Source organism: Pelophylax lessonae (genome assembly GCF_965119305.1).
Source record: "Pelophylax lessonae genome assembly, chromosome: 3".
In the NCBI taxonomy this organism is placed as follows: domain Eukaryota; kingdom Metazoa; phylum Chordata; class Amphibia; order Anura; family Ranidae; genus Pelophylax; species Pelophylax lessonae.
The window spans coordinates 644,996,666-645,020,844 of NC_138770.1; the positions used below are offsets into that span (position 1 = coordinate 644,996,666).

General features: G+C 45.0%; 1 protein-coding gene across 1 annotated transcript; it reads left to right on the plus strand.

The window, feature by feature from the left end:
• Positions 1-619: 619 nt before the first annotated feature.
• EPCAM (epithelial cell adhesion molecule) lies at positions 620-22,665 on the plus strand. Its single transcript, XM_082252007.1, has 9 exons — positions 620-893; positions 9,233-9,346; positions 10,211-10,454; positions 11,997-12,059; positions 12,171-12,234; positions 14,208-14,309; positions 14,630-14,827; positions 16,213-16,254; positions 22,217-22,665. Exons 1-9 carry the CDS (start codon positions 818-820, stop codon positions 22,256-22,258), a joined length of 945 nt encoding a protein of 314 aa, XP_082108133.1. The 5' UTR covers positions 620-817; the 3' UTR covers positions 22,259-22,665.
• The last annotated feature ends 1,514 nt before the right edge of the window (positions 22,666-24,179 follow it).

Below are 24,179 nucleotides of genomic sequence, written 5' to 3' on the forward strand. Positions count from 1 at the left end.
TTTCCCCTCTATTACTTTTCTGTGGACAACCCAAAATGTGAAATTTTCTTTTACTTTCACCTAATAATAACAGTAAACAGGACAAATTGTGGGGATGAATCTCAATAATGGGGACACAGACAGCAATAAAAACTGACAGGCGTCCCAATCCCCCTCCACTCTATTCAGAATTTTTTTTAAAGTTTTTTCCTTAAGTTATACTTTAATATTTTCATTTCCCAAAAAATTGTGACACAGAAGAAGACAATCTATGGGGGTTTATCATGGGGAGAAGTAATGATAGGACTCCTGGGACTTCCCATGACTTTGATCTAGTTGTATAAATAGCCGAATCTGAGACTTCCTAATGAATGACAATCCTGGTTTCCCTCTCGGTGGGCGGGGTCATGACATCACCTAGCACAGAATCTCTATGACAAAGCTAGGTAAGTGCCCGCCCCCCTGCCCCAGGTGTGTCAGTAAGTTTCGCTGGGTAATAAGTGACGTCACTCCGCCCTTGTATATAACTCCTGGGGGAGAAGGAGGAGAAGTCCATTGTGCACCTCCAGCCAGGAACCAGTGAGGACATTATTCGGGAGGATCGGAGAGTCTGTGTGTGATTCGGGTGTTCGGTCTCCTGTGTACGGTGCTGGTTTCGGGGGAGGGAGCTGTGATCGGTATCCAGGTGTAATTGGAGATTCGTCCTTGTTTGTGAAAAAGGCAGAGACCTGTCCGACCGGTCTGACCTGGTCTAAGGGGGAGGGGGAATAGGAAGTGACTTAGGTGAGGACTGCTGAACCGAGGAGGACATCAGGAGAAGAAGTCCACCGATCACACCATGAAGACCTTCACCATGCTGAGCCTGGCCGCTACCCTTCTCTGCTTCACCCTCCTAGGACAAGCTCAGAGCCAAAGTAAGTGTCTCCAGTCCTCTCTTCATTCTATGGGGTCACTGCTCCCCTACAGCTCATGGCTTCAAGAAACTTTTATATATTAGTGGTTATAACTCTTGTTGGTTTTGTGGAACTACAAGTCCCAGCGTGTCGATCCATATCAGAAGCTGCGTCTATCTACAAAGATTGGTTCATAAATTGACCGATCTGTACAGGATTATGGTTTCCAGGACTATAGAAAAGCTGTCCTGGTCGAATCATGTCTCCAAATGGAACCACAAGTGCCAGCATGCCCTGGTTACTCGATCTGTTGTAGAGGTAGATAGGTATCTGTAGGAGGCAGAGACCCAACCTGTCTCAGATTGGTCCATGAGTAGCTTGGGGGCTTCTACTGACCATGGTATGGCTCCATTGGGGGGCTTCTACTGACCATGGTATGGCTCCATTGGGGGGCTTCTACTGACCATGGTATGGCTCCATTGGTAGGCTGGGCTTCAAAGACTATGGAATGGGTAACTTGGGGGTCTTCAGACCATGGTATGGATCCCCTGGTAGACTGGACTTCAAAGACTATGACATGGATAGATTTGGGTCTACAGAGCATTCAATGGGTAGCTTGGGGGTCTTCAAACCATGGTATGACTCCATTGGTAGGCTGGGCTTCAAAGACTATAGCATGGGTAGCTTTGGGTCTTCAGAGCCTGCAGTGGGTAGCTTGGGGGTCTTCAGACCATGGTATGGATCCCCTGGTAGGCTGGGCTTCAAACACTATGGAATGGGGAGCCTTGGGTCTTCAGCGCGTGCAATGGGTAGCTTGGGGGTCTTCAGACCATGGTATGGATCTACTGGTAGGCTGGGCTTCAACAGACCATGGTATGGATCTACTGGTAGGCTGGGCTTCAAAAACTATGGCATGGGTAGCTTTGGGTCTACAGAGCTTGCAGTGGGTAGCTTAGGAGACTTCAGACCATGGTATGGATCCCCTGGTAGGCTGGGCTTCAAAGACTATGGCTTGGGGGTCTTCAGGCCATGGTATGGATCCTCTGGTAGGCTGGGCTTCAAAGACTATGACATGGGTAGCTTTTGGTCTACAGAGCGTGCAATGGGTAGCTTGGGGGTCTTCAGACCATGGTATGGATTCCCTGGTAGGCTGGGCTTCAAAGACTATGACATGGGTAGCTTAGGGGGCTTCAGACCATGGTATGGATCCACTGGTTGGCTGGGCTTCAAATACTATGGCTTGGGGACTATGGCATAGGTGGCTTGGGGGTCTACAGGCCATGGCATTGATTTATGGGTGAATTGGGGGTCTACAGACCAGACTGCCATGGATCAGATTCATAATACTGTTTTTATGAATATTTAATGGGTAGCCTGGGCTTCAAAAACCATGGTATGGGCAGCCTTGGGTCTACAAACCGTGCTATGGGTTGCTTTAAAATCTACAGACTATGGCATGGATCAATTTGTAGGCTGAGCTTGAAATCCTATGGCATGGATCCATGGGTAGATTGGGGGGTCTACAAACCAGACTGTGCCATGGCTCCGATTCAGACTTCTTCCCAAAGGAAAATATAAATCTATGTAGTCTCTAAGCTTCAATATAAATCCATGTGTAGTCTGGGCTTCAATATAAATCCATGTGTAGTCTGGGCTTCAAAGACCATGGCATGGCTCCATGGGTGGGCTAGGAGTCTACAGACTGGTAATGCTTAAAGAGGTGAAGCCCAGAGACTGGCTGGTACTTGTAGTGCCCCGTGTAGGCAGGCTGCTCGTTTCTCTGCGGCTGTGAAGTATGAGAGAGTTTCATTGTTTGTGAGATAGGTTATCAGGCGATAAGGTGATTTATGTCGGTGCGGTATCACAAGGCCAACTGATAAGGACTTTACCTGATGGGAGGTCAGGGCTGAATATTCCGCTATTCCCAGAGATCCAACGGGATCTGTAGAGGAGATCTCCTCACAGGGGTCACTGATAGATTTATAGTTTTGCAGGTAGAAGTGGGGGGGGGGGAGGGGTGCACCAGTATTGAAGTCATGAGATTAGAATTGTAGGGTGGGGGGAAGCAGAGGAGATATTGTAGTATAGAGCTGTTGTAGTCGGATTGGATACATTGTGTGACTGCACCTCCTTCGCATTAATATCTCAGTGGATACATTATAACCGCTTCTTATAGAAGTCTCTCAGAGGATACATTGTGTAACTTTGTACCTGTTGCTGATAGCAGTATTTCTGGACACATTGTATTAGAAGTGTCGGTGGAAATATTTATTATCTTAGCGGATACATTGTGTAACTCTGTAGCTGTTAGTAGAAGTATCTGGGTGGATACATTGTATCGGTGTGCGGGAAGTTGTATAATGGAGGAATTCCCGCTCTGTATGGAGGGTGAGGCGCGGCTCTGTGACAAGATGGCGCCTGGCTGCTCTCACCTGTCTCTACACACCTTAGTGACGTAACAGGGCGTGGCCGTGACACAGGGGAATTTTCTCAGTCACTGCCTTTTGTTGTTTGTATGAGGTGCGATTTCTGGGAATATTTAGGCCAGACCTGCAATGATGTGTAATGGGGGGGGGGGGGGGGGGAATTGTACAAGTTTTTTTTTTTCTACCCCCCCCTTGATGTGGTGTCATTTTATGCGCCCCCCCTTCTCATGTGGTGTCTATTATGCGCCCCCCCTTCTCATGTGGTGTCTATTTTGCGCCCCCCTTCTCATGTGGTGTCTATTTTGCGCCCCCCTTCTCATGTGGTGTCTATTTTGCGCCCCCCCTTCTCATGTGGTGTCTATTTTGCGCCCCCCCTTCTCATGTGGTGTCTATTATGCGCCCCCCCTTCTCATGTGGTGTCTATTATGCGCCCCCCCTTCTCATGTGGTGTCTATTATGCGCCCCCCCTTCTCATGTGGTGTCTATTATGCGCCCCCCCTTCTCATGTGGTGTCTATTATGCGCCCCCCCCTTCTCATGTGGTGTCTATTATGCGCCCCCCCCTTCTCATGTGGTGTCTATTATGCGCCCCCCCCTTCTCATGTGGTGTCATTTTATGCCCCCCCATGTGGTGTCATTCTATGGCGCCCCCTCGTGGTTTTTTTATGGCGTGCCCCCCCTTATGTGGTCTTCTTATGCCCCCCCTTCATGTGGTATCACTATGGGGAGTCCCCCTTCCTGTATGGACACCTGGAACTGAAGGAAAAGAACCGCCCAGATAATCGAACTCTCCCTATGGGATTAGCTGTAATGGGGCTCTCATGACTTCTGTAATCCTTGTCCTGTGCCAGGCATATGGGTGTCCTGGGTTGGGTTTTCAGCCCTCACTGGCTGCATGCTTGTCCCAGGTCATTGAGATGAAAGGTATTGAATGTGGATTGGGCCTGGTAGCCGGTTCCCTTCACTAAGTGGTGTATGTAGGCTGCTCTGTACATCACAAATGACTTTTCAGTTCCTTAGAAGGGAGTTTCTGCTGATAAACAGGGGGGGGGGGGGGGGGGTTGGAGAACCCGTCTGGATAGAATCTTGGGGTCTGTCCTCACTGGACTGTGGTGAGGCCTGAGCGTTGTAGTCTCTCTTACCCATCAACTCTAACATTATGACCACTAACAGGTAAACTGAGTAACATGGATTATCTCAGCAATGACAAGTGGAAGTGGGTTAGTCTTTAGGCAGCAAGTGATCATGTTGTCCCGGTGTTCTAAAATTTCGTCAGACCCATGAAAATTCCGGACCTTGTCACTTCCGGTGACGCTACGTATAACCCAGCTGGTGCGAGCCCCCGTGCGCATGCACACAAGGCATTTTCAAGGTCCGATGAAATTCTAAGACTTGGCGAACAGCTGACAAAAAAAGTGTCCACCTTTCTGTTCTGTTGAAGTAAAGGGCGGCGGCCACTTTTCTGGAGACCAGAGCTGACAGGAAAATGCAGTAGAACGGTCTTGTGGGGACACATTGAGGGAGACAATTATGGCACTTTTCCACTGCAAGTACATGCTTGGCCCGGTTTGCTTTTCCACTGCTGGTATGTACCGCATGGTACACTGTTGGAACGGTTCGGTATGGTTTGCTTTTCCACTAAAGTTAAGTGGGTGGGATAATGATTCTCTGACCATCAATCAGTGGCTGGTAGTGACTGCATGCAAAGGATTGTGGGATATGGTACCTCTTGAAACCACAATCGAGGTGGTACTGTTTTAGAGAGCCGTACCGTTCGGTTCCATGCAGTGGAAAAGCGCCACCGTACCGAACCGTTCCTACACCGTACCATGCGGTACCAGCAGTGGAAAAGCACAAAAGCGAGCCGAACCGTTCGGTTCCATGCAGTGGAAAAGCACCATTAGACCTCTATAACGCGCAAGTGAATAATAATATGATGAATTAAACATTTTATTATTTCTCGATGTGTGGAATGATGGAAAAGAGATCTGTCTGGAACGCATAGACCCGGAAGTGGGAGTTGGTGACCGCACATACCCGGTGCCTCAGCCCCGCCTCCTCTCAGTCAGCTGTTCGCTAAGTCTTAAAATTCCAACCGACCTGGAAAATGTCTTGTGAGCATGCGCTCCAGGGCTCGCACCAGCTGGTGGTGACGTAGTGTCACGAAGTGATGAGGGTCCAGAATTTTCACGGTCCGATGAAATTTTAGAACACCGGAAGTTGATCTATATAAAGCAGAAGCAACTGACAAATGTAAGATTTGAGCAACTCTGAAACTGCAGCTCTCAAGTGATCTTTCCAGTCTGTAGTGGTCAGGACCAACCAAAAGGGGTCAAAAGTAGAAATGGCAATTGGGTCATAGCTGGTAGACTCACTGATGCAGGTGGGGGGGGAAAAGCTGGCCTGTGTAGGTCAATCCAATAAAGAGCTACTGGAGCTCGCATTGCTAAGTGAATGCTGGTTCTGATGGGAAGGGGTCAGAACAGAGCATCAGTTTGTTTTATATATGGGGCTGTGTAGCTACAGTCCAGTCGGGGTGCCCATACTGATGGGTCCACAGCCAAAAGAGCCTACATGGGCACCAGACCTGCACCATGGAGCAATGAATGAAGGTGGCCCGGTCTCCATTTTTATGTGGAAGGCTGGGTACGTCTTACCTAGGGAAGAGATGGAACCAGGATGCAGTATAGTAAGAAGTCAAGGTCTTTGTAATGCTTTTGGACCATGTTAAGCTGGGAAACCTTGGGTCCTGTTCATGTGTGTTCATTTTGGAGTCCATGCCTTGAAATGTCAGGGCTATTTTGGTGAAAAAGGGGACTTACTCAATAATGGGTGGGTGATTATATCATGGCAGATCAGTGTATAAATAGAATTGTCAGGAATTGAGCTCTGTAAAGCCTCGTACATGCGCATCGATAATTGGCCGTGAATTTTCAGCCAACGGCCCGATTTTCGGCTTGTTAGTATGATGCTTCCGACAACCGACTCTGACTTTTCAGCCGAAAAAAAATCTGTGTGCAGGCTATAACATTTTTGTTGCCCATCAACACAACGGCCGATTTTTTTTTTTTTTTTTTTTTTTTTTTTTTTTTTTTTTCCCGTCGGTCAGTACAGATTTCGGCAGACAAAAATCTGATGAGGAAGACTGGGCATGCTCAGAGAAGAGAAAACATACGGAAAGTAAACCAGCACATGACATCACTTCTTTTAGATTTTTGTTGGCCGAGAAAATTCGTGTGCAGTCTAGGCACATTCCAACCAACAAAACACCGCTCTGGACAAAAGTCGGACGATCGGTCGGCCGATAATCGTTGCGTGTGTACGAGGCATTAGGCTCTACTTTTGTAATCCTTGTCCGAGGCCAGATGTGTGAAGTTGGTCTCATTGGTTCAAGTTTCAACCTTCACTGGCTGCTTGCTTTTTCCAGATCACTTAATCTGGATGGGGGAACCAGTACCAGCAAATGTCTGCAGTGGTTGTACAGATTTCTAGCCACTCATTTACTAAGCTGAATGTGTATAGGTTGCCTGGCAATCCCTTCTGATCATCAAAATTGCTGACAACATATTTGGAGTTTCTGCTTTAAAGGAATAGATACATTTTTCAGGATCCTGTTGGGTAAAAATTTTTAAAGCTGCGATCGCTGGTCTGAGCTTTGTAGCTGCCTTTTTATCATTCTATATTTCTTCGAAAAATGTTTTGGGGCGGGATTTTAACGGTACCGTCTATGACCAATAGGGTATTCAAAATTGTAGTTACTGTTAGTATCTACAATTTTGAATACCCTATTGGTCATAGATGGTACCGTTAAAATCCCGCCCCATAACATTTTTCTTTCGCTAAAACTATTTGGGATGTGATACCTATATCCATTAAGAACCCCTCTTTTATTGATATAATTTAGCTAATTTTAGAGTCTATATTTCTTGGTGAGCAACAGACCTTCACACCAATTCCTGGCCTTGGTGAGTGTCACAAGTAAGATCTATGGAACCTTATTCTGCCTAATCTTAGTATAGCATTGGGAAGGAGTAGCTCCTCTGGTGGGCAGTTTACATAACTTCTATAAACATAAAGAAGGGCACACCAGCCTAGCGCATTATCCTCAGTGGGCTTTTATTAAAGTGTTAAAAATAGCTACTCCCAAACATGCGATATATAAACCAGCATATCAATTCCTTTGAGCAACGTCCATATTATTCCTTTGAGCAACGTCCAACATCCATATTATTCCTTTGAGCAACGTCCAATGTCTTGTTAAGACAAAAGGCTGACGCTCTGAGGAAGAGGCATTGCCTCGAAACGCGTCAACCTTTTGTCTTCACGAGACATTGGACTTGTAATATGGACGTTGCTCAAAGGAATTGATATGCTGGTTTATATAGCATGTTTGAGTAGCTATTTTTAATGCTACTTTAATTAATAAAAGCCCACTGAGGATAATGCGCTAGGCTGGTGTGCCGTTTTTTGTTTTTTTGCAGTGTTTTGTCGACCACCCGGTCGTAGAGGGCAGCAAGGCTTGGCCATAGTGGATGCCAAGTGGGAGTTCTGGGATAGAGGCAGCCTGAACCTGGTTCTGAGCGCAGGAGCAAGGTGCTTGGCATCGCAATTTTTCTTTTTGGAGTACATAACTTCTATGACGGGTGTAGGTACAGCATAGGAGGGGAGGTCTCCCCATACAGATGTGACAATTCCCAGAATGCACTGTAAAATGTTTGTGCAGAAGCATTGTCATGGTGAGGCCACTCATCAGGCCAGAGTTGGTCTTTTCATCCAAACAGATTCTCATAAGCTTTTCAGAATTTCCATGCAACAATGCTGGCTGACCATTGTATCATGCTTTTTGAACTCGTAGTGAACGATCCCCTTGTGATCAAACCCTAAAACATGTCAAAATACGCTCAAGTGCAAACAACTCACCACCATAGTGCTTTGCCATAGGCATTCTAGGAATTAAAATTGTCACACCTTCTATGAAGTTAGGACCTCGGTCAGGTTTTCATTTCACACTGGGTGACTTTGTGTTAGGGTAACAGACTGCTTAGAGTTCAGGGAAATGCCTGGTCTCTTAAACTGGAACTTGGCTCCTAAATGTTAAAACATTTGAGCTAGAAGGGACTTTATTACAGAAAAGAGATGCTAGGTCTCCAATGCAGTACAGACTTCTTGGCAAGATGCTTTAGAAAATACAATGAGGCGTACATCCTAGGCACTTGGAGATTTACTAAAACTGGAACACTCAAACTGGTGCAGCTGTGCATGATGGCCAATCAGCTTCTATCTTCGGCTTGTGTTAAGCTTTGGCAATAAAACTTGGCAGCTGATTGGTTTTGATGTAGAGTTGCACCAGATTTTGTGCACGCCAGCTTTAGTAAATACTCAGTGTCTGGATGAATCTCCTGTGTGCAAATATGGATGTTTTCAGTTCTGCTGTAGGCCTCATGCAAGCAGGAGCCTGGGGCTGTATGACATACAATTTGTGCACATTTCCCTAATCTGGAGCCACAGGTGCTATGCACAGCCACCCTGACAAATCGGTGGCTGTGCATGTTGGTACTGTGTAAAACCTACAGGTGTGCTGACATTCTGCATGCATATAAATGTATGTCCTTGGATTCAGATGTACTGGTAACCCTGTACAGCCATTGATGGTGGCTCCAGGGAGGGGAAACATGCCCACTAAACTTTACATTTTTTTTATGGTCCCCTTAGGCCTAAAGGATGTTGGCCTTGTAGCTGACACTTGCTTAGTTTGGCAATGGCAGTTCCCATATTCCAGATGTCAACACCAAAAGGCTTGTCACTAGATACTAAATGGCTTTTGATTGGCCCTGCCTGTCTTTAAGCCCCAAGTGTGTGTGTGTGTGTGTGTGGTAGGTGCCCATAACAAAGTTATGTCATCTTGGGTGTTAATTTTGCGTCTCTTTTCTTCTAGATTGCAACTGCAAGACCCTTGTAAATGCAAAGTGTGACACAGATGGTACTGGACCAAACTGCAAATGTTCTATTCTACTAGGTACAGATGCGAAGCCAGTCGACTGTAGCAAATGTAAGTGTACCTAAAACTAACTTTACTTTTCCCGATCAATCGCTTTGTAGAACTAAATCCTGTTAAATTTGCATTGAGAAATAAACATTTAGGGTGCTAGCTTTTTTTTTTTTTTTTTTTTTTTTTTTTGTAGGCTTCCCCAGTATAGAATTGCAACAGCACTATAATTAACTTGATAGCACTCACAATTCTTGCACTATCACCTTTTGGCACCTCCATGCTTTTAGTGACTGCAGCCGGTGATAAGAGTTTTATTATTGTATTTGTGCAGAATATACATGACAGATCTTCTCCAGTATGTTCTAGAACCAAAGCAGTTGCCTAAGACTTCTTCCAACTAGTTTAAACCCAAAGCACTTTGCAGCTAATCTGGGAACTAAAAGGAACATGCATGCCAACTGGAGCCCACTTTTAAGGTTGTTACCCCTGGAGTAAACGGCTATGTTGAGATTTTTTTCTTTTTTGGAGTTTCCAAGTTAGTTGATACTGACACATCTACATTGGTTTGAAATGGCATCAGAGCTGCTCAGATTAAAAGCACACAATACTTGTATACCACCAGCTCATCCTATATTGCCGATTTGTATCCCTCCCCTCCCACCGCTCTGGTGTGAGCTATGCCATTGGGAAACTATTTAACCTACTTTTCATGCATTTTTCTCTTTTTTTTTTTTTTTTTTTTTTTTATGCATGAAAACTTGCTGGACTGCATGTTGTGTGAATCAGCCCTTCGCATGTAAACTCTCATGAGCAGTGTGCTGTATTCTGTATTTTTGGACATGCCACCCCCCCCCCCCCCCCCCCCTTCAGACAATGTATATCAGCCTTGTGTATTCTGACAAGTTCTTACTTGCATTTTTCCAGTGGTACCTAAATGTTGGCTAATGAAGAGAGAGAGCATTGGAACCAAGGGTGGAAGAAGACAGAGACCTCCAACTGCTCTAATCGACAATGATGGGCTGTACAATCCAGACTGTGAGGATAATGGCACCTTTAAAGCAAGGCAGTGTAACAACACCGAGACATGCTGGTGTGTGAACTCAGCTGGAGTTAGAAGAACTGACAAAGGAGACAAAAACTGGAAGTGTTCAGAGCTGGTTAGAACTTCGTAAGTAATGGCTTTTTAGAGCTGGTGACTAGAGGTGGGTGGCAATTGCACTGCATTTTGAGAGCGGTTGCAGGGTGTTGAAAACATTGACACCTGCAGATTGCATGAATAGTGCGATTTCTCAATGACATGGGGGGGGGCGGACTCGAAGGATTCACTGTTTCTCACATCGCATCAGTGTGACCCTAGGCCTATGAAATCTAAACTAGTAGTGCTCTTCAAACATTTGAGCTCAAGTTTGGAAGCCTCCATTACCATCTTGTATGTAAAGGTGCAAGCTTTGGTGGCATTTCTTCCCCTTGCGTTTTCATGGATTCTGTAGTCTGAAGGTTTAACTTGTGATCTGTATCCATGTCAGGGATTTATAACAGAACTATGGGGGGAGGGGCAGCAGCATGCACTGACTTATGCTGAATCCGCATTAATTAGCAGCACCACACGGTAATTTGACTTTATTCATTCCTTAGAGTGAGATATCAGTTAGCGCTGGAAGTCCCTTTAACAGAACTACACTGCATCTGAGCACCACAAACGCTAATGGGTTCTAAAGTCATAGGTTTTTTTACCTTCATGCAGAGACCACATTGAGGTAAAGAAACCTTGTCAGGATTTCCCCATTCTCTCCCCCCTCTGTAAACTTGAACCTTGCGCTGTGCACAAGAGCAGCTTCACTCTCCTTCCTCACAGGGCAGATTGACGGCAAATAAATCCTATGACAGGGCGTCTATGGATGCAGGCAGCAGTGCGTGGCACAGTGGTCAAGCCATTGCACAGGTTATAGAACAAAAATCTAAAATTTTGGAATCCCTTTATTTTTATGTTGAAGGCAAACTCTCCAATCCATCCATGTTTCTGCTTTATTTTGCTGCAAAATCACTTTAAACACCTAGTCTAATCTTCTCTGCTAGTGGCCATCTTGAGTAAGAGCAGAATTCTTGTAGCATTTACTTCCTGGAATCAATCTGTCCTTTAGCTGAGGCGTGCAGACAGAAGGGTGTGGTTGGCTAAGAACCCCTAATTAAGACTCCTGGGATGTAGGGCATAACTTGTCTATGCCTAGAACCCAGAAAGTAACTGAAGAAATGTAAAAAGTTTAAACCAGTACCTTTTTTGTATATAAAAAAAAAAAATGCTAACTAAGGATTAAAAATTGGTCAATGTTGAGCGTGATATTTTGCTCTAAACATCAAAGCAAGAGGAGTCACAAATACAAATACAAATTAGGAGGGTGCTGCTTCTTAGCATTCACAAGGAAAACATTTGTTGGTCACCCCAAGTTAAAATATTTGAGGGCATCATATGTAATCAACTGTAGGGTGACTTTTTAAGCAGCCTGTACTAGGGTTCTTTTTTGCTGTTCCAGTTAACTGCCCCCTCCCCAATTTGTATCCTGGTGTTGTGATGGGTGACAAGCTCTGGGTATGTCATTTGTGTTCTTGTGTCTGAGTCCAGCTCTTAATGGGTATTTCCAGGCTAAATTGGTTTTACTGGTGTGTACTTTTTACCTTTTGGAAAATTGAATGTACCGTATTCTCTTTACAGCTGGGTGATGATTGAGATGAAACGCAACAACACTGATAAAGTGCCAGATGGCTCCATTGAAGGGTAGGTACTGCAGGCTTTTTTTTTTTTTTTTTTTTTTTTTTTTTTTTTTTTTTTTCTCTCTCCCCTATAAATGTGACACTTACAATTTTTTTTTCTTCTGCCCCTCAACAGGGCCCTGCGAAGCCTGATTACTACCAGGTATAACCTGCCTTCAAAATACATTGATAAAATTGAGGTATGCCCGCTATTCATGCTTGGTTTCACTGACAATCCTACAACTGTACTTTGTGACTGTTCTCCTCTTTTCAACCATAGCTTTGTATTTACTTTTGTAGGAAATATTCTGATTTACCTTAGTGGCTTCTGGAGCCACTTAAGTGGCTGTTAACTGGTGTATGTTTGCTTCAAGATTGATTTTAAAATGTAAAAAATATTAACCTAGCATTTTTCAGCAGTTAACTTTGAGGGCCCGTTCACACTATTGCTTTGCAGTAATGCAGGCTACAGGCATGTGTGATGTCCTTGATTCTGAAGGACGCACCAGTGCACCTTGCTGATGGATGTGTTGCACTGCAGCATGCTGCCAGAAATGGCACATGAACCATGTTTGGTGCATTAGGAAACCTATGGGCTGCCTTTTACACAAAAAAAATGTATACTACCATTTTAATTAACTTTCACCTACAGGTAAGCCTATAATAAGGCTTACCTGACCTGTAGGTACAATTAATATCACCTAAACCTGCACGGTTTAGGAGATATTTGCCCTGCATGCAGCCGCTTCCTTCCCAGGCACTTGGCAGAAAGTGACTCCCATGCGCGGGAGTGACGTCATCGCGGCTCCGGCCACTCACAGCACCGGAGTCGCTGAACCCGGAAGAGACACCGAGGGAGTGTCAGCTCCCACAGCGGTGTCTGGGGGTCCGTGTTGGGGCTTCGTTTTTAAGGTAAGTATTTCATAATGAGCTAGTAGTTTTTTTTTTTTTTTTTTTGCAGTATACAACCGCTTTAATGCCCTGCAGTAGTGTGAATGGACCCTTAAACTAAATGGTCTCAATCCAATGTACTGTTTAGTGCAATGTTGCAGTTACTGCTGCGGAGCCATTTATTTTGAAGGGTGCACCACCGCATGACATGCAGCTTTACCCTAACATGCTATACTGCGCAAACACTTTCATTGAATGGGCTTCCTTAACTTGACATGCATGAACCCAGCTGGGCAGGGTGAAACTAGACCAAACTACAAAATGCAAGTCTGATTATTGGAAAGCAGAGTTCCCAGCATAGCTAGAGAACTGACCACAACGTGTTCTCCTGCTTGGTGTGTGTTTTTAAACACAGAAAAGCAGAAGGGCTGGCAGGAACATCAGATTTCGCACAAAGGGAAGCTATACAAGAACAGGATAGTTTCTCATTGCATATCTCCTCCCCATTCTATATTACATGGCTTATTTTTTTTAAAAGCATTGTCAATTTTATGCAGTGCTTTACATATATTTTGAACATTTACACCAGTCTCTGCTCTCAAGGAGCTTACACTCTTACTCATTTATACATACTAGGGCCAATTGACTACCAGCATAAATTTGGAGTGGAAAGAAACCTGAGTACCCAGAGAAACGGCACGGAGAACATTCAGACTCCATGCAGGTAGCCCTGTAGTTGGAATTTGAACAAATGACCCTAGTGCTGCTAGGCAGGAGTGCTAACCACTTTGCCACTGCGCAACCCCCATCCTATATAGATAATACATTTATTGTAAACCTGAATAAACTCCATTGGAGAGACTGAATTAGGAGGCCCATTGCACTTTTCCAATCTACCAAACCTTTGAGGACAAAGCTTTACATTAAGGTCACAAAATCCTCTGGTTCTGTATAATCCAAGGGGTCCACCTTAAGCAAAAGACCTCATATCTATTGTGTTGTGCTACCTTATCTTCCATTCTCAATCTCACGATTGGGGAACTTTTGCCAAAAATGTGCTGAGTTGATGGGATAGATGGGTAACAGAGCTCTGGCCACGCTAACAAATTTGAGTGACTTTCCGTAATTGGAAAAAATTGTACAAAGGATTACTGAGAGCAGTCCCATTTTGGGTGTCTTCTAAATGACATACTAACCCACCTGTCTGTATTCATTCACACGCTAATGTTCAAATATTTTGGATGGGCTGAGTTAGTAATTATCTTTCTAATGCTTTCTGTAGGTTGAAGACCACTTTATCTACATAGATCTAAAGCAGAATTCTTCAGTCAAACAACCTAATGATGTGGACATTGCTGATGTTGGCTACTACATGGAGAAAGATGTAAGTATAGATCTTCTAGGGTAGGTAACTTCCATAATAGTTAAATATCACAATAGCTAACTGAACCCAGCTTTTCAACATCCTAAAGCTCAATGGAATCCGCCTGCACTGTAATGTTGTCAAGCTGTATATACATAAATACACTGCTTTGTTTATTTCTTAAGTGGTGCAGGGTATATTGAAAACAGCCTTATTACATTAGTTATAAGTATTTAAATCGGGCTTTAAAGGACTGTTGCATGTCAGACCCAGAAATAATTGTTTATCACCACAGGATATAAGCTGACACTAAATTTATTTCTTTTTTTTTTTTTTAACAGATCAAAGGCGATTCCATCATTACTTCAGATATGCCATTTCAACTCACTGTCAATGGCCAAAGCTTTGGTGTAAAAGAGCCTGTTATCTATTACATTGATGAGAAGCCCCATGAAATCAGCATGAAGCATCTGACCCCAGGTGTGATTGCAGTCATTGTGGTGGTGATCGTGGCGATTATTGCAGGAATAGTAGTCTTGGTAAGTTTTGACAGTTTGACATTCGCAAAAGCAGGCTAGTCTTGGAGCGCGTATGTTTTTTTTTTTTTTTATCTTAACTAGAAGAATACATTTTTTTTTTTTTTTCCCCCTTCTTACAACTAGAGTAGGATTGCTAATTTATCTTCCACACTAAAGGAAGTCACCAGCTAGCAATTCAGACTATTGATCACTACTGTATATGGAGTCTGGCCATGTGGCTTTGATTCATGGGTCTAATATTGCAATCACTAGTACAGCACTCACTGGCCTGTTAACATCAAACCTAGGAATGAAGCTCAACACTAGCTATAAAAGTGGCTTCAGAAACCATAAATAACCAGGAGTGGGAGCCAGTCAGACTATGCAGCATTAACATGTGCTGATGGATGCATGAATGACATGCTGCTCCTTCACTGTTGGTCAGCCATGGGTTTAAGGTCTAAGTTGCAGCTGTGCTGTCTAGCAAGGATAATTCTCTGTGCATAAATGTTAGACTAAACCTGTTATGAATAAGCTACTATTGCTGACTTTTCAAAAAAAAAAAAAAAATTGCTTGGCTACCATTGCTGATGCTCGCTTCATCCTTGACTTTCCTGATCTATGTATTCTGGGTCAGTGACTCAAAGTGAAAAATCATGTGCTTGATGTATGAAAGGGAAGAGTGACTAGGGCAAATCTTGAGGGAAGTGCTAATATTTACCAAACATTTGGGGGGGAGAAGCATTTACAGAAGCTGCAGGTTAGAACACACATGCAAGATAATTGGACTGCAACCCAATCATGTAATCAGGGCTGGCAAGAGCTTTTCCCACTCGCCATGCCTGGTTTGTGATCTCCACCTCACAACATGGGTCCTTTTCATGCAAATAGTTGACAATCGGGTGAGGATGAATTCATTGAACTCCCCAAGGTGTACACATGTTCCAAACAGCCAACACTGAGTTTCAGCCTATCAAGGCTTTACTCATTATTCTCATACTGGTTGTCAACTTTTATCCACCTAGGACACTTATGTAATGATTGTGGTTCCCAGATCTTGTGAACTTTACCTTGAAATTTTTGAGAATTCCCAGCACTTTCCAAGAAAGCCTGATTATACAAGTGCTAGCCAGTGCTGCATTGAGGCCCTCTACAGTGTTCAGCTTGTCTATCTTTTATCAGTTCTTTTATCAGTGCTAATGTATGCCACAGCATGTCCTGTGAAAAAAGGACTGCTTCCCAGGTAGTAAAGCCAAACTAAACTGATCCTAGTACCACAGGTCTTTAGGCAAACATTTACCAGACTGAATAAAACTTTCTGGGTAACCCATGTCAAGAATTCTCCACTCAATGTATTGAAATGGGTTTTCAAAGCTTTAACTGATATTTATTTTTTGTTCCATCAGGTTCTGACCAGGAGAAAGAGAGGCCGCTATGAAAAGGCTGAAGTAAGTAACTTTTTTTTATTATGGTGGAAAATCTAAAGCTTTGTATATGGGTATTAAACTTGTCAAATCCATATATAGAAGAAAACCAGAGGCGGCTCTCTAATTAGGCAGTTTAGGCGGCCGCCTGAGGCCTCGCGCTTCAAGGGGCCTCGCGGCCGCCTTTCTGCCCAGTAAATAATATAAGTAGAAATAATCTTGGCCGCCGGTGGCCGCATCCACATTGCCGCGGCGCCGGCGCTAGTACAGGATTGAAAAACCTTGGCCCCGCACTCACATCACGGTTTCACCCGTGCGTGCTGTGCTGTGCTCTGCTGTGAGTCTCCTCCTCCTGGTCCTGCAATCAGCCAATGGAGAGCGAAGACATCACGACTCAACATAACTCCTCCCCTGCATTCTCCCGCCGGTGGTACCAGGAGAAGAGAAGAGCAGAAGAGAGAAAAAGGTAAGGACAGACAGGGCTGCTGATAAGGGGGTACCACTGGTCCTTGTGTACCTGGCCTGGCAGCTGACAAGGGACTCTCTCCCTCTGCAGCCAATTCACAGCATTCCTTCATTCTCTCCCTGCGTGCCTCAGTGCTCTGATGATCTTAGCTCTGCTTCCTGCATTACCTTTTATCTACCTGTTTCTCAGACCAGCCCGTCCCCCCCAGATTCTTGCCCTGCTTTAGGATGCTTACTGTCCCTGTCATATATCACCCCTCCCCCCCATCCCTCCAATTATGCTCGTATCTTTCTCCCTTCTCAGTTAACTCAGTTAAGTTGATTGTGCATTCACTCCCTCTCCCATGTGATCGGTCCTGTCTCACAGTCCATCCTGTTCCTGCAACTGCCCAGCATGTATGTCCTTTTCTGCTCCCCCTCCCAGCTCTGCCTCCCTGACACCGTTATTATAGCCATAGATGTCTCTTATCTTATCCAGCCTGGCTCAGTGTTTGTGTGGCTGGGGCTCCCCACTCCTCTCTCCTAGTCTGCTTCTCCCACAACTCATTGCCACAAATCACTCATTCCCCTATGCAATGTAATTTCTTCTCCCCCTTCAACACTATCATCACCCATAACAGACTCAGTTCCCTTCTACAAATCTATGTATCACCGCTAAATCACTTCTATTTACCCCTTTACTAGTCATTCTGATTAATAATGCCCCATTTCCTAATACCTATAGCTTGGATCTATCATTACAGGATTCCTAATTGAGGCTCGGGTCACATTTATGCGATGCGGGAAGGCTGCAAATCCGCAGCCTGTTCCCGCATCGCACACGCACCCCCGGCAGTTCACACTGCCATATGCGATACGCTGGGGGTGTCAATGTAATCTTAACGACACCCCCAGTTTGATCGCATATCGCAGTGCGATCTGACAGTTCGCACAGGATCGGATCGCACAAGTGTGAACCGCTGTGCGATCCGATCCTGATGCGGCTTCTAAAAAGGGTCCTGTGCGTGTTTGGTGCGGCTGTGGTGCGAATTTAGCCATACAAAGTGTATGGCTAAACTCGCACCGCACAGCCGATCGCATGTAATATCGGAGCAGTGCGCTCCGACATTACATGCGAACCCTGCACTCGCACAAGTGTGAACCGGGGCTTAGTCTCAGCACTAGTTCAATTGCATCCTTAAAGAGGTTGTAAACCCTCGAAGTTTTTTTTTTTTTTGCTGCTACCTGAAAAAGAAACACATAATGAGCTAGTATGCATCGCATACTAGCTCATTATGAAATACTTACCTAAGAACGAGCCCCCGCCGTGCTGCTCACTCACCTGTATGACGGGCGACATGTCCAGTCGCCCGTCTTCCGGGATCGCGGCATCCGGCCATCTGATTGGCCGGAGCCGCAGTGACATCACTCCCGTGCACGCGTGCCGGAGCCGACGGTCACGGCACGGGGCTCTGAAGGAAAGGCACCAGCGGCCGTTCCTTCAAAGCACATGCGCCAGTGATGTCACTGGCTGCATGTAAAGTAAATATCTCCTAAACGGTACATGTTTGGGAGATATTTACAGTACCTATAGGTAAGCCTTATCATAGGCTTACCTATAGGTAAAAGTGTCAGAGGAGGGTTTACTTCCTCTTTAACTACAGGTCAGTCCCATTCCCTTACCTATAATAACCCTTAATCATTTTACTATATATATAAAATATTTATTATTATTATTTTTTTAATTTGCAAATAATTCTATGGATATTTATTAATCATTAATCTGGATTATCCCCAAAACCAATCCCCCTATGGATCCGCTATGATCATTTTCCCTGTCCAGGATACAACTCCCCCCCCCCCCCCCCCCCCCCCCATCTCCAGCATTCTGATCTCCCTGTACACCCCCCAGCAGTAGCTTCTTCTCTCCCCACACACAGGGGCATCGTTTCAGGATAGGGGTGGGGATTGGTAAATATGTCATATTTACCAACCCCTTCCTTTCCTTTTTCCACAATGAGTGAGTGATAGCTACCTTTCACTCACCATGCTCATTCATAACTGAAGAATAGTAAACTGTTTAATATTCTTCAGTTTGTGAATGAACAAAGAGCCTCTGCACAGAGCACTTCCTGATCATTCATCTGCTCAACAGGATTGTTTAAAAATTGTTTTTTTAGTAAAAAAATAATAAAATTGTAAAAAAAAATAAATAAATAAAAAGGGCTCATTTAAACAGGTTCTGTGTCCATGTGAATGAGTGATTTGCTTATGCGGCTTGAGCTACCTGCTACTTTATGGAGACGCAGCAGCTATATGAACACAGCTGCAGGTTTTAATTTGGCAGGTGTTGGTGAGTGGCCCCACATGCCCACTTTTTGTGTTGGGGGCTGTACACCTGAACCCATACACTTTTCAAATTAGGACCTGCAGATGTGTTCATACAGCCACATAGTGTAACATAGTTTGCCTGCACACAACTCCAGGTGGCTCCAGCCACATAAACAATCCACTTTTAATACTGTACAGGCCACATAGCCCATGTGAATGAGGCCCCAGACCTCGTTCACACATAGAGCTTTATTTATTACCTCAATACAGTTTTGTAAATTTTAGATTTAGTAGAAATTTAGTAAGTTAGGTTGTGTTTTGTGTCAGCTAATACTGGTTTTAGTGTATATTTAGCAAAATATCTCTTTGATATTTTCTGTAGGGGGGCCTTGTCAGGTAGGCTGTACAGGGCCCCACGATTTCTATCAGCAGCCCTGAGGACAGGCGGAGCGAGTGAGTGACCTAAATGGAATACTACCCCACCACCATCCATCCACAATTCTTTATATGGCCAGCCCAGGCAGTAGTGGCTTGTAGCAGCAGCTCTAATATTTGTATTTTGATGGAGGCACTGGTCGCTCTGCATTGGATGGAGGCACTGGTCACTCTGAATTGTTGGGGGCACTGGTCACTCTGCATTGTTGGGGGTGCTGGTCACTATGCATTGTTGGGGGTGCTGGTCACTATGCATTGGATAGAGGCACTGGTCACTCTGCATTGTTGGGGGCACACTGGTCACTCTGCATTGTTGGGGGCACTGGTCACTCTGCATTGTTGGGGGTGCTGGTCACTCTGCATTGGATGGGGCGCTGTTCACTCTGCATTGTTGGGGGCACTGGTCACTCTGCATTGTTGGGGGTGCTGGTCACTATGCATTGGATGGAGGCACTGGTCACTCTGCATTGTTGGGGGCACTGGTCACTCTGCATTGTTGGGGGTGCTGGTCACTCTGCATTGGATGGGGGCGCTGGTTCACTCTGCATTGGATGGGGCGCTGTTCACTCTGCATTGGATGGGGGCGCTGTTCACTCTGCATTGGATGGGGGCGCTGTTCACTCTGCATTGGATGGGGGCGCTGGTCACTCTGCATTGGATGGGGGCGCTGGTCACTCTGCATTGGATGGGGGCGCTGGTCACTCTGCATTGGATGGGGGCGCTGGTCACTCTGCATGGATGGGGGCGCTGGTCACTCTGCATTGTTGGGGGCGCTGGTCACTCTGCATTGAATGGGGGCGCTGGTCACTCTGCATTGTTGGGGGCACACTGGTCACTCTGCGTTGGATGGGGGCGCTGGTCACTCTGCATTGTTGGGGGCACTGGTCACTCTGCATTGTTGGGGGCACTGGTCACTCTGCATTGGATGGGGGCGCTGGTCACTCTGCATTGTTGGGGGCACACTGGTCACTCTGCATTGTTGGGGGCACTGGTCACTCTGCATTGTTGGGGGCACTGGTCACTCTGCATTGGATGGGGGCACTGGTCACTCTGCATTGTTGGGGGCACTGGTCACTCTGCATTGGATGGAATACACATTTGTGTTCCTGACCCTATAGTGTTTTTTTTACTACACTGTCGACAACTTTTTTTCACTTTTAGGAGACACCAACAAGAATAACTGAGTAGTCATTCACAATCTTTTTATCTATACCCAATGTTTGTGTATAGATATTTTGTAGAATAATTTAATTACAAAAATAAGATTCTAAGAGGTGTGAATACCGAGGTTCTGAGATGTATTGATGTTTGCCTTAAAATATGCAATTTATACAGTCAATTTTAATATCGCCTGCTTATTTATTTTTTTTATCGTGCGTGGGGGGCCTCATATTTGAATTTCGCCTAAGGCCTTAAAAAGTCTAGAGCCGCCTCTGAAGAAAACGGTAACTTTTGACTAGAAATGAAGGAGTTGACATGCAAATCTGGATTGTTATCATTGCTTCACTTCCGCTTGTACACATTGGGCATCCTAACAAATCACTGGCTTATGATTTGAGTTAAAGCGGAGCTCCAGGCTCCTTCAGAAAGTAAGTCAGCAGCTACAGTATATAAATACTGTAGCTGCTAACTTGGGGCACTTGCCTGTCCATGAATCCAGCAGTGTCCTCACTGGAGCCAATTTTTCAATCTGGTACTGCCACCTCTTCTAAGGGAAATCTGCAGCGAACAGAAATGTAATAGGCATTGCAGCAAAAAACGCTGTAAAAAAATTACATGACTTTGAGGTCACAAAAGTGTGAAAGGGGCCTTAAGTAATCAAGGTAGCGTGCCCCCCTTTCAATGCAGAGTGACCAGCGTGCCCCCTTTCAATGCAGAGTGATCAGTGTAGCGTGCCCCCCCACCCCTGACCAGCACTTGCCTGATGCAGCAGTAGCTTCTCCTCAGTCCCCCGGCGTCTCCTCGAGTCATCCCGCCTCCTCGGCCAATGGCATGGTTTTGCCAATCAGGAAGCGGGTCGGACCCGCTTCCTGATTGGCCAGGAGGAGGATCCGAGTGACAATAGCGAATTTTCATTCGCTATTGTCACACAATGGGTGGGCTCGGGGCACACTGCTCTGCGCCCCGAGTCCTCCCTCTCCTGAAGCCTATTGGGCTCTAATCGGGTGTCTCAGAAAAAAAAACCCCGTTGAACTCAATGAGTCTGGCGCCCTGCATGCAGATTAGGGGGAGGGGCTGCGCCCCAACACCGGCCACCACTGGATCCCTCTTTTTTTTTTTTTTTTTTTTTTTTTTTTCTTCCCTCTTGGTGGCAGGAAAATTTGCAGATGTGACTGCTGCAAATGGCAGAGGAAGGAGGCAGCAGACAGAAATTACACTTGGTGCGCTTATTGAGACAAATGCACACTATAGAGGGATATGCTTTGCTTTAGCCCCCCCCCCCCCCCCCCCCGAGGTTTACAACCACTTAAGTAGTGAAGCAAAAATTGAGTGCTCTGGCTTCAGGTTTCTATTTAAAATGACTTCATGGACAAATACTTCCTCTTACAAGAAATCAGATCTTTGAATGATGGCAAATGTGTATGAATGACTATATGCAGTTTTCAGCAAATTACTCCAAATATCCTCTAATTTTGGATGCGTTTGTTCAGGGGTAAATGTTGTTGTAGGACTCTACTCACCAACATAACTTTTTGGGGTTTTGGTTAGGCGAGAGTCATCTATATAGAAATTTACACTGTAACCTGTACACGCTAACATTCACTTTCTTTTTCAGATGAAGGAGATGAATGAAATGCAAAAAGAACTCAACTCATAGATCTGAAAAGTCAACTGGATCAAATCTTTCAGGGAGCCATGTGACCGGAATACTGAACACTTGCATACTAGATTCATTATGAAATCAAGCAAGCTGTGTAACTGGATATAAAACTTTTTGTATAGAGCTTTGGAGAATATTTATACCAGGAGACTTCATCTTGCACCTGCATATGTGACTGTTTTGTTCTCGTTTCTTGTAGTATGTGAGCCTGTGAAGTATGGGTTGGTTTTATTTTTTAATAGACCGTTATAGCACAGTCCTTTTCAACAGTTCTACTTTGTTGGATCAAGATTCATCTCTTCAAGCAACCGGCTGAAGATATTCAAAAGGGCTTTTGTAAAAGGGGGGTGGGAGGGTGGGGGATGTTTAAGATGCAACTTTTTTTTTTTTTTTTAAGACTTGTAAATATTCTGTATCAAGTGTGGATTTTTTTTTTTAATGTAACATTGAATTCAATAAAAGAGGAAAACCATTTTAAGTTTGGATATTTAGTGGTGTGGGAACCATTTTAGACCAGAAAAACTACTCATTTAGCTAATGTGGGGGGTGGGGGGGGGGGGAGGTTGAGTGTTGCCAGGCACCATAGTGGAACAAAATTCACAGGTTCATGGAGCCCAGCATTTTTAAATTTGGAACCTGTCAGATCATCCTGCTATATACAGTAGTAAAATAAGGATGCGGTATGGATTTTAAACCACATGTGGCAGCAGCAGAGGACCGAGCATCTCCTACAGATCCTGTACCTCTCGGTGCAGCCACAGCACTCATTTTTTGTCTTTCCCCTGGTCTCAGCATTCAGCAGACTCCAGACCACCTTTTGGGCCTCCTCCAGACTTTGCACTTTCTGCTTCCCAGATCCCCCCCCAACTTCTTCCCAGCAGCACAAGATAAGAGGGGGGAAATATGATGTATGGGAGGGTTGGGACTCTTGACTTCTGATAGTGTGGGGCTCTTGATATCCGATGTGGGGGGTTCTCACGACATCTAGTCTTAAAGATACAGCCCATGAGGAAATTGAGTTTGACACCCCTGCTTTAAGGTATTGCGGAAGTATAATAGTCTGCACACAGGGCCGGAGCACTTGCACTGAACCATACACCAGGCTGACACCTAACTGCATCCAAAAGAGGAGGTGGCTAGAAGACGGGCCACAATAGGTACCTGAAACAGGGAGGCAACTATTCCTGAGCATAACGTCAGTCCCTTCTTTACAGGAACCTGTCCCTGACCTAACCGCTCGCACCTACTGAAAGTCTGATTTTTATTTGCCAGGGGTCAACAGCATCCAACTGGACAGCTACTCCCCTGATGACACCTAAGGAGGCCACAGAAAAATGGGTGTCTGTTCCCTTTTGTATGGTGGCTGCTGTACAGTGCCACTGTTGCAGAAAGGCCACACTGCACCTGCCTACAATATTTTCCAGGTGCAGCAACACTAGAAATCTTTCTGATCAGTGAGATGTAACAAACTAAAAGAGCCCACCGCTAAAGTACTGAGATACGGCATTCGTTTAATAAAGTAGTAGGTCTTTACATGTGCTTGCTTCCAGAACCAAGACCCAAAACAGGAAACTTGGTTTATGGTCCTTTTGGCCAGCTATATGTAGCACTGCCCCCTTGAGGACTACTGGATTAATCACCTTGGGATCCCCCTCTGTTACCAATGGCAACTTTAGCATGCACAATTTAACTCTTTACTATCTGGCTCAGTCAATGAACAGCTAGGGGATGTATTGTTTTTGTGGTTCTATTTAAATTGGGGTGGGATACTTTAACTTGGACTATTCACAATAGATGACACCTGTCTGAGGATGCAGCCAGGCTGTTGATTCACCTTGCCACTTAGATAGATTAAGTTAGACTTAGTTAAGCCTCTATCCAGATGAATTATCTTGGTGATACACACCTAGTACCCCCC

What these genes read in the sequence shown, in the direction of transcription:
- EPCAM (XM_082252007.1), top strand. Translation starts at nt 818, where the DNA reads ATGAAGACCTTCACCATGCTGAGCCTGGCCGCTACCCTTCTCTGCTTC. An exon ending in GCCAGTCGACTGTAGCAAAT is followed by an intron (nt 9,347 to 10,210) that starts GTAAGTGTACCT and finishes GCATTTTTCCAG; the next exon opens with TGGTACCTAAATGTTGGCTA. An exon ending in CCAGATGGCTCCATTGAAGG is followed by an intron (nt 12,060 to 12,170) that starts GTAGGTACTGCA and finishes GCCCCTCAACAG; the next exon opens with GGCCCTGCGAAGCCTGATTA.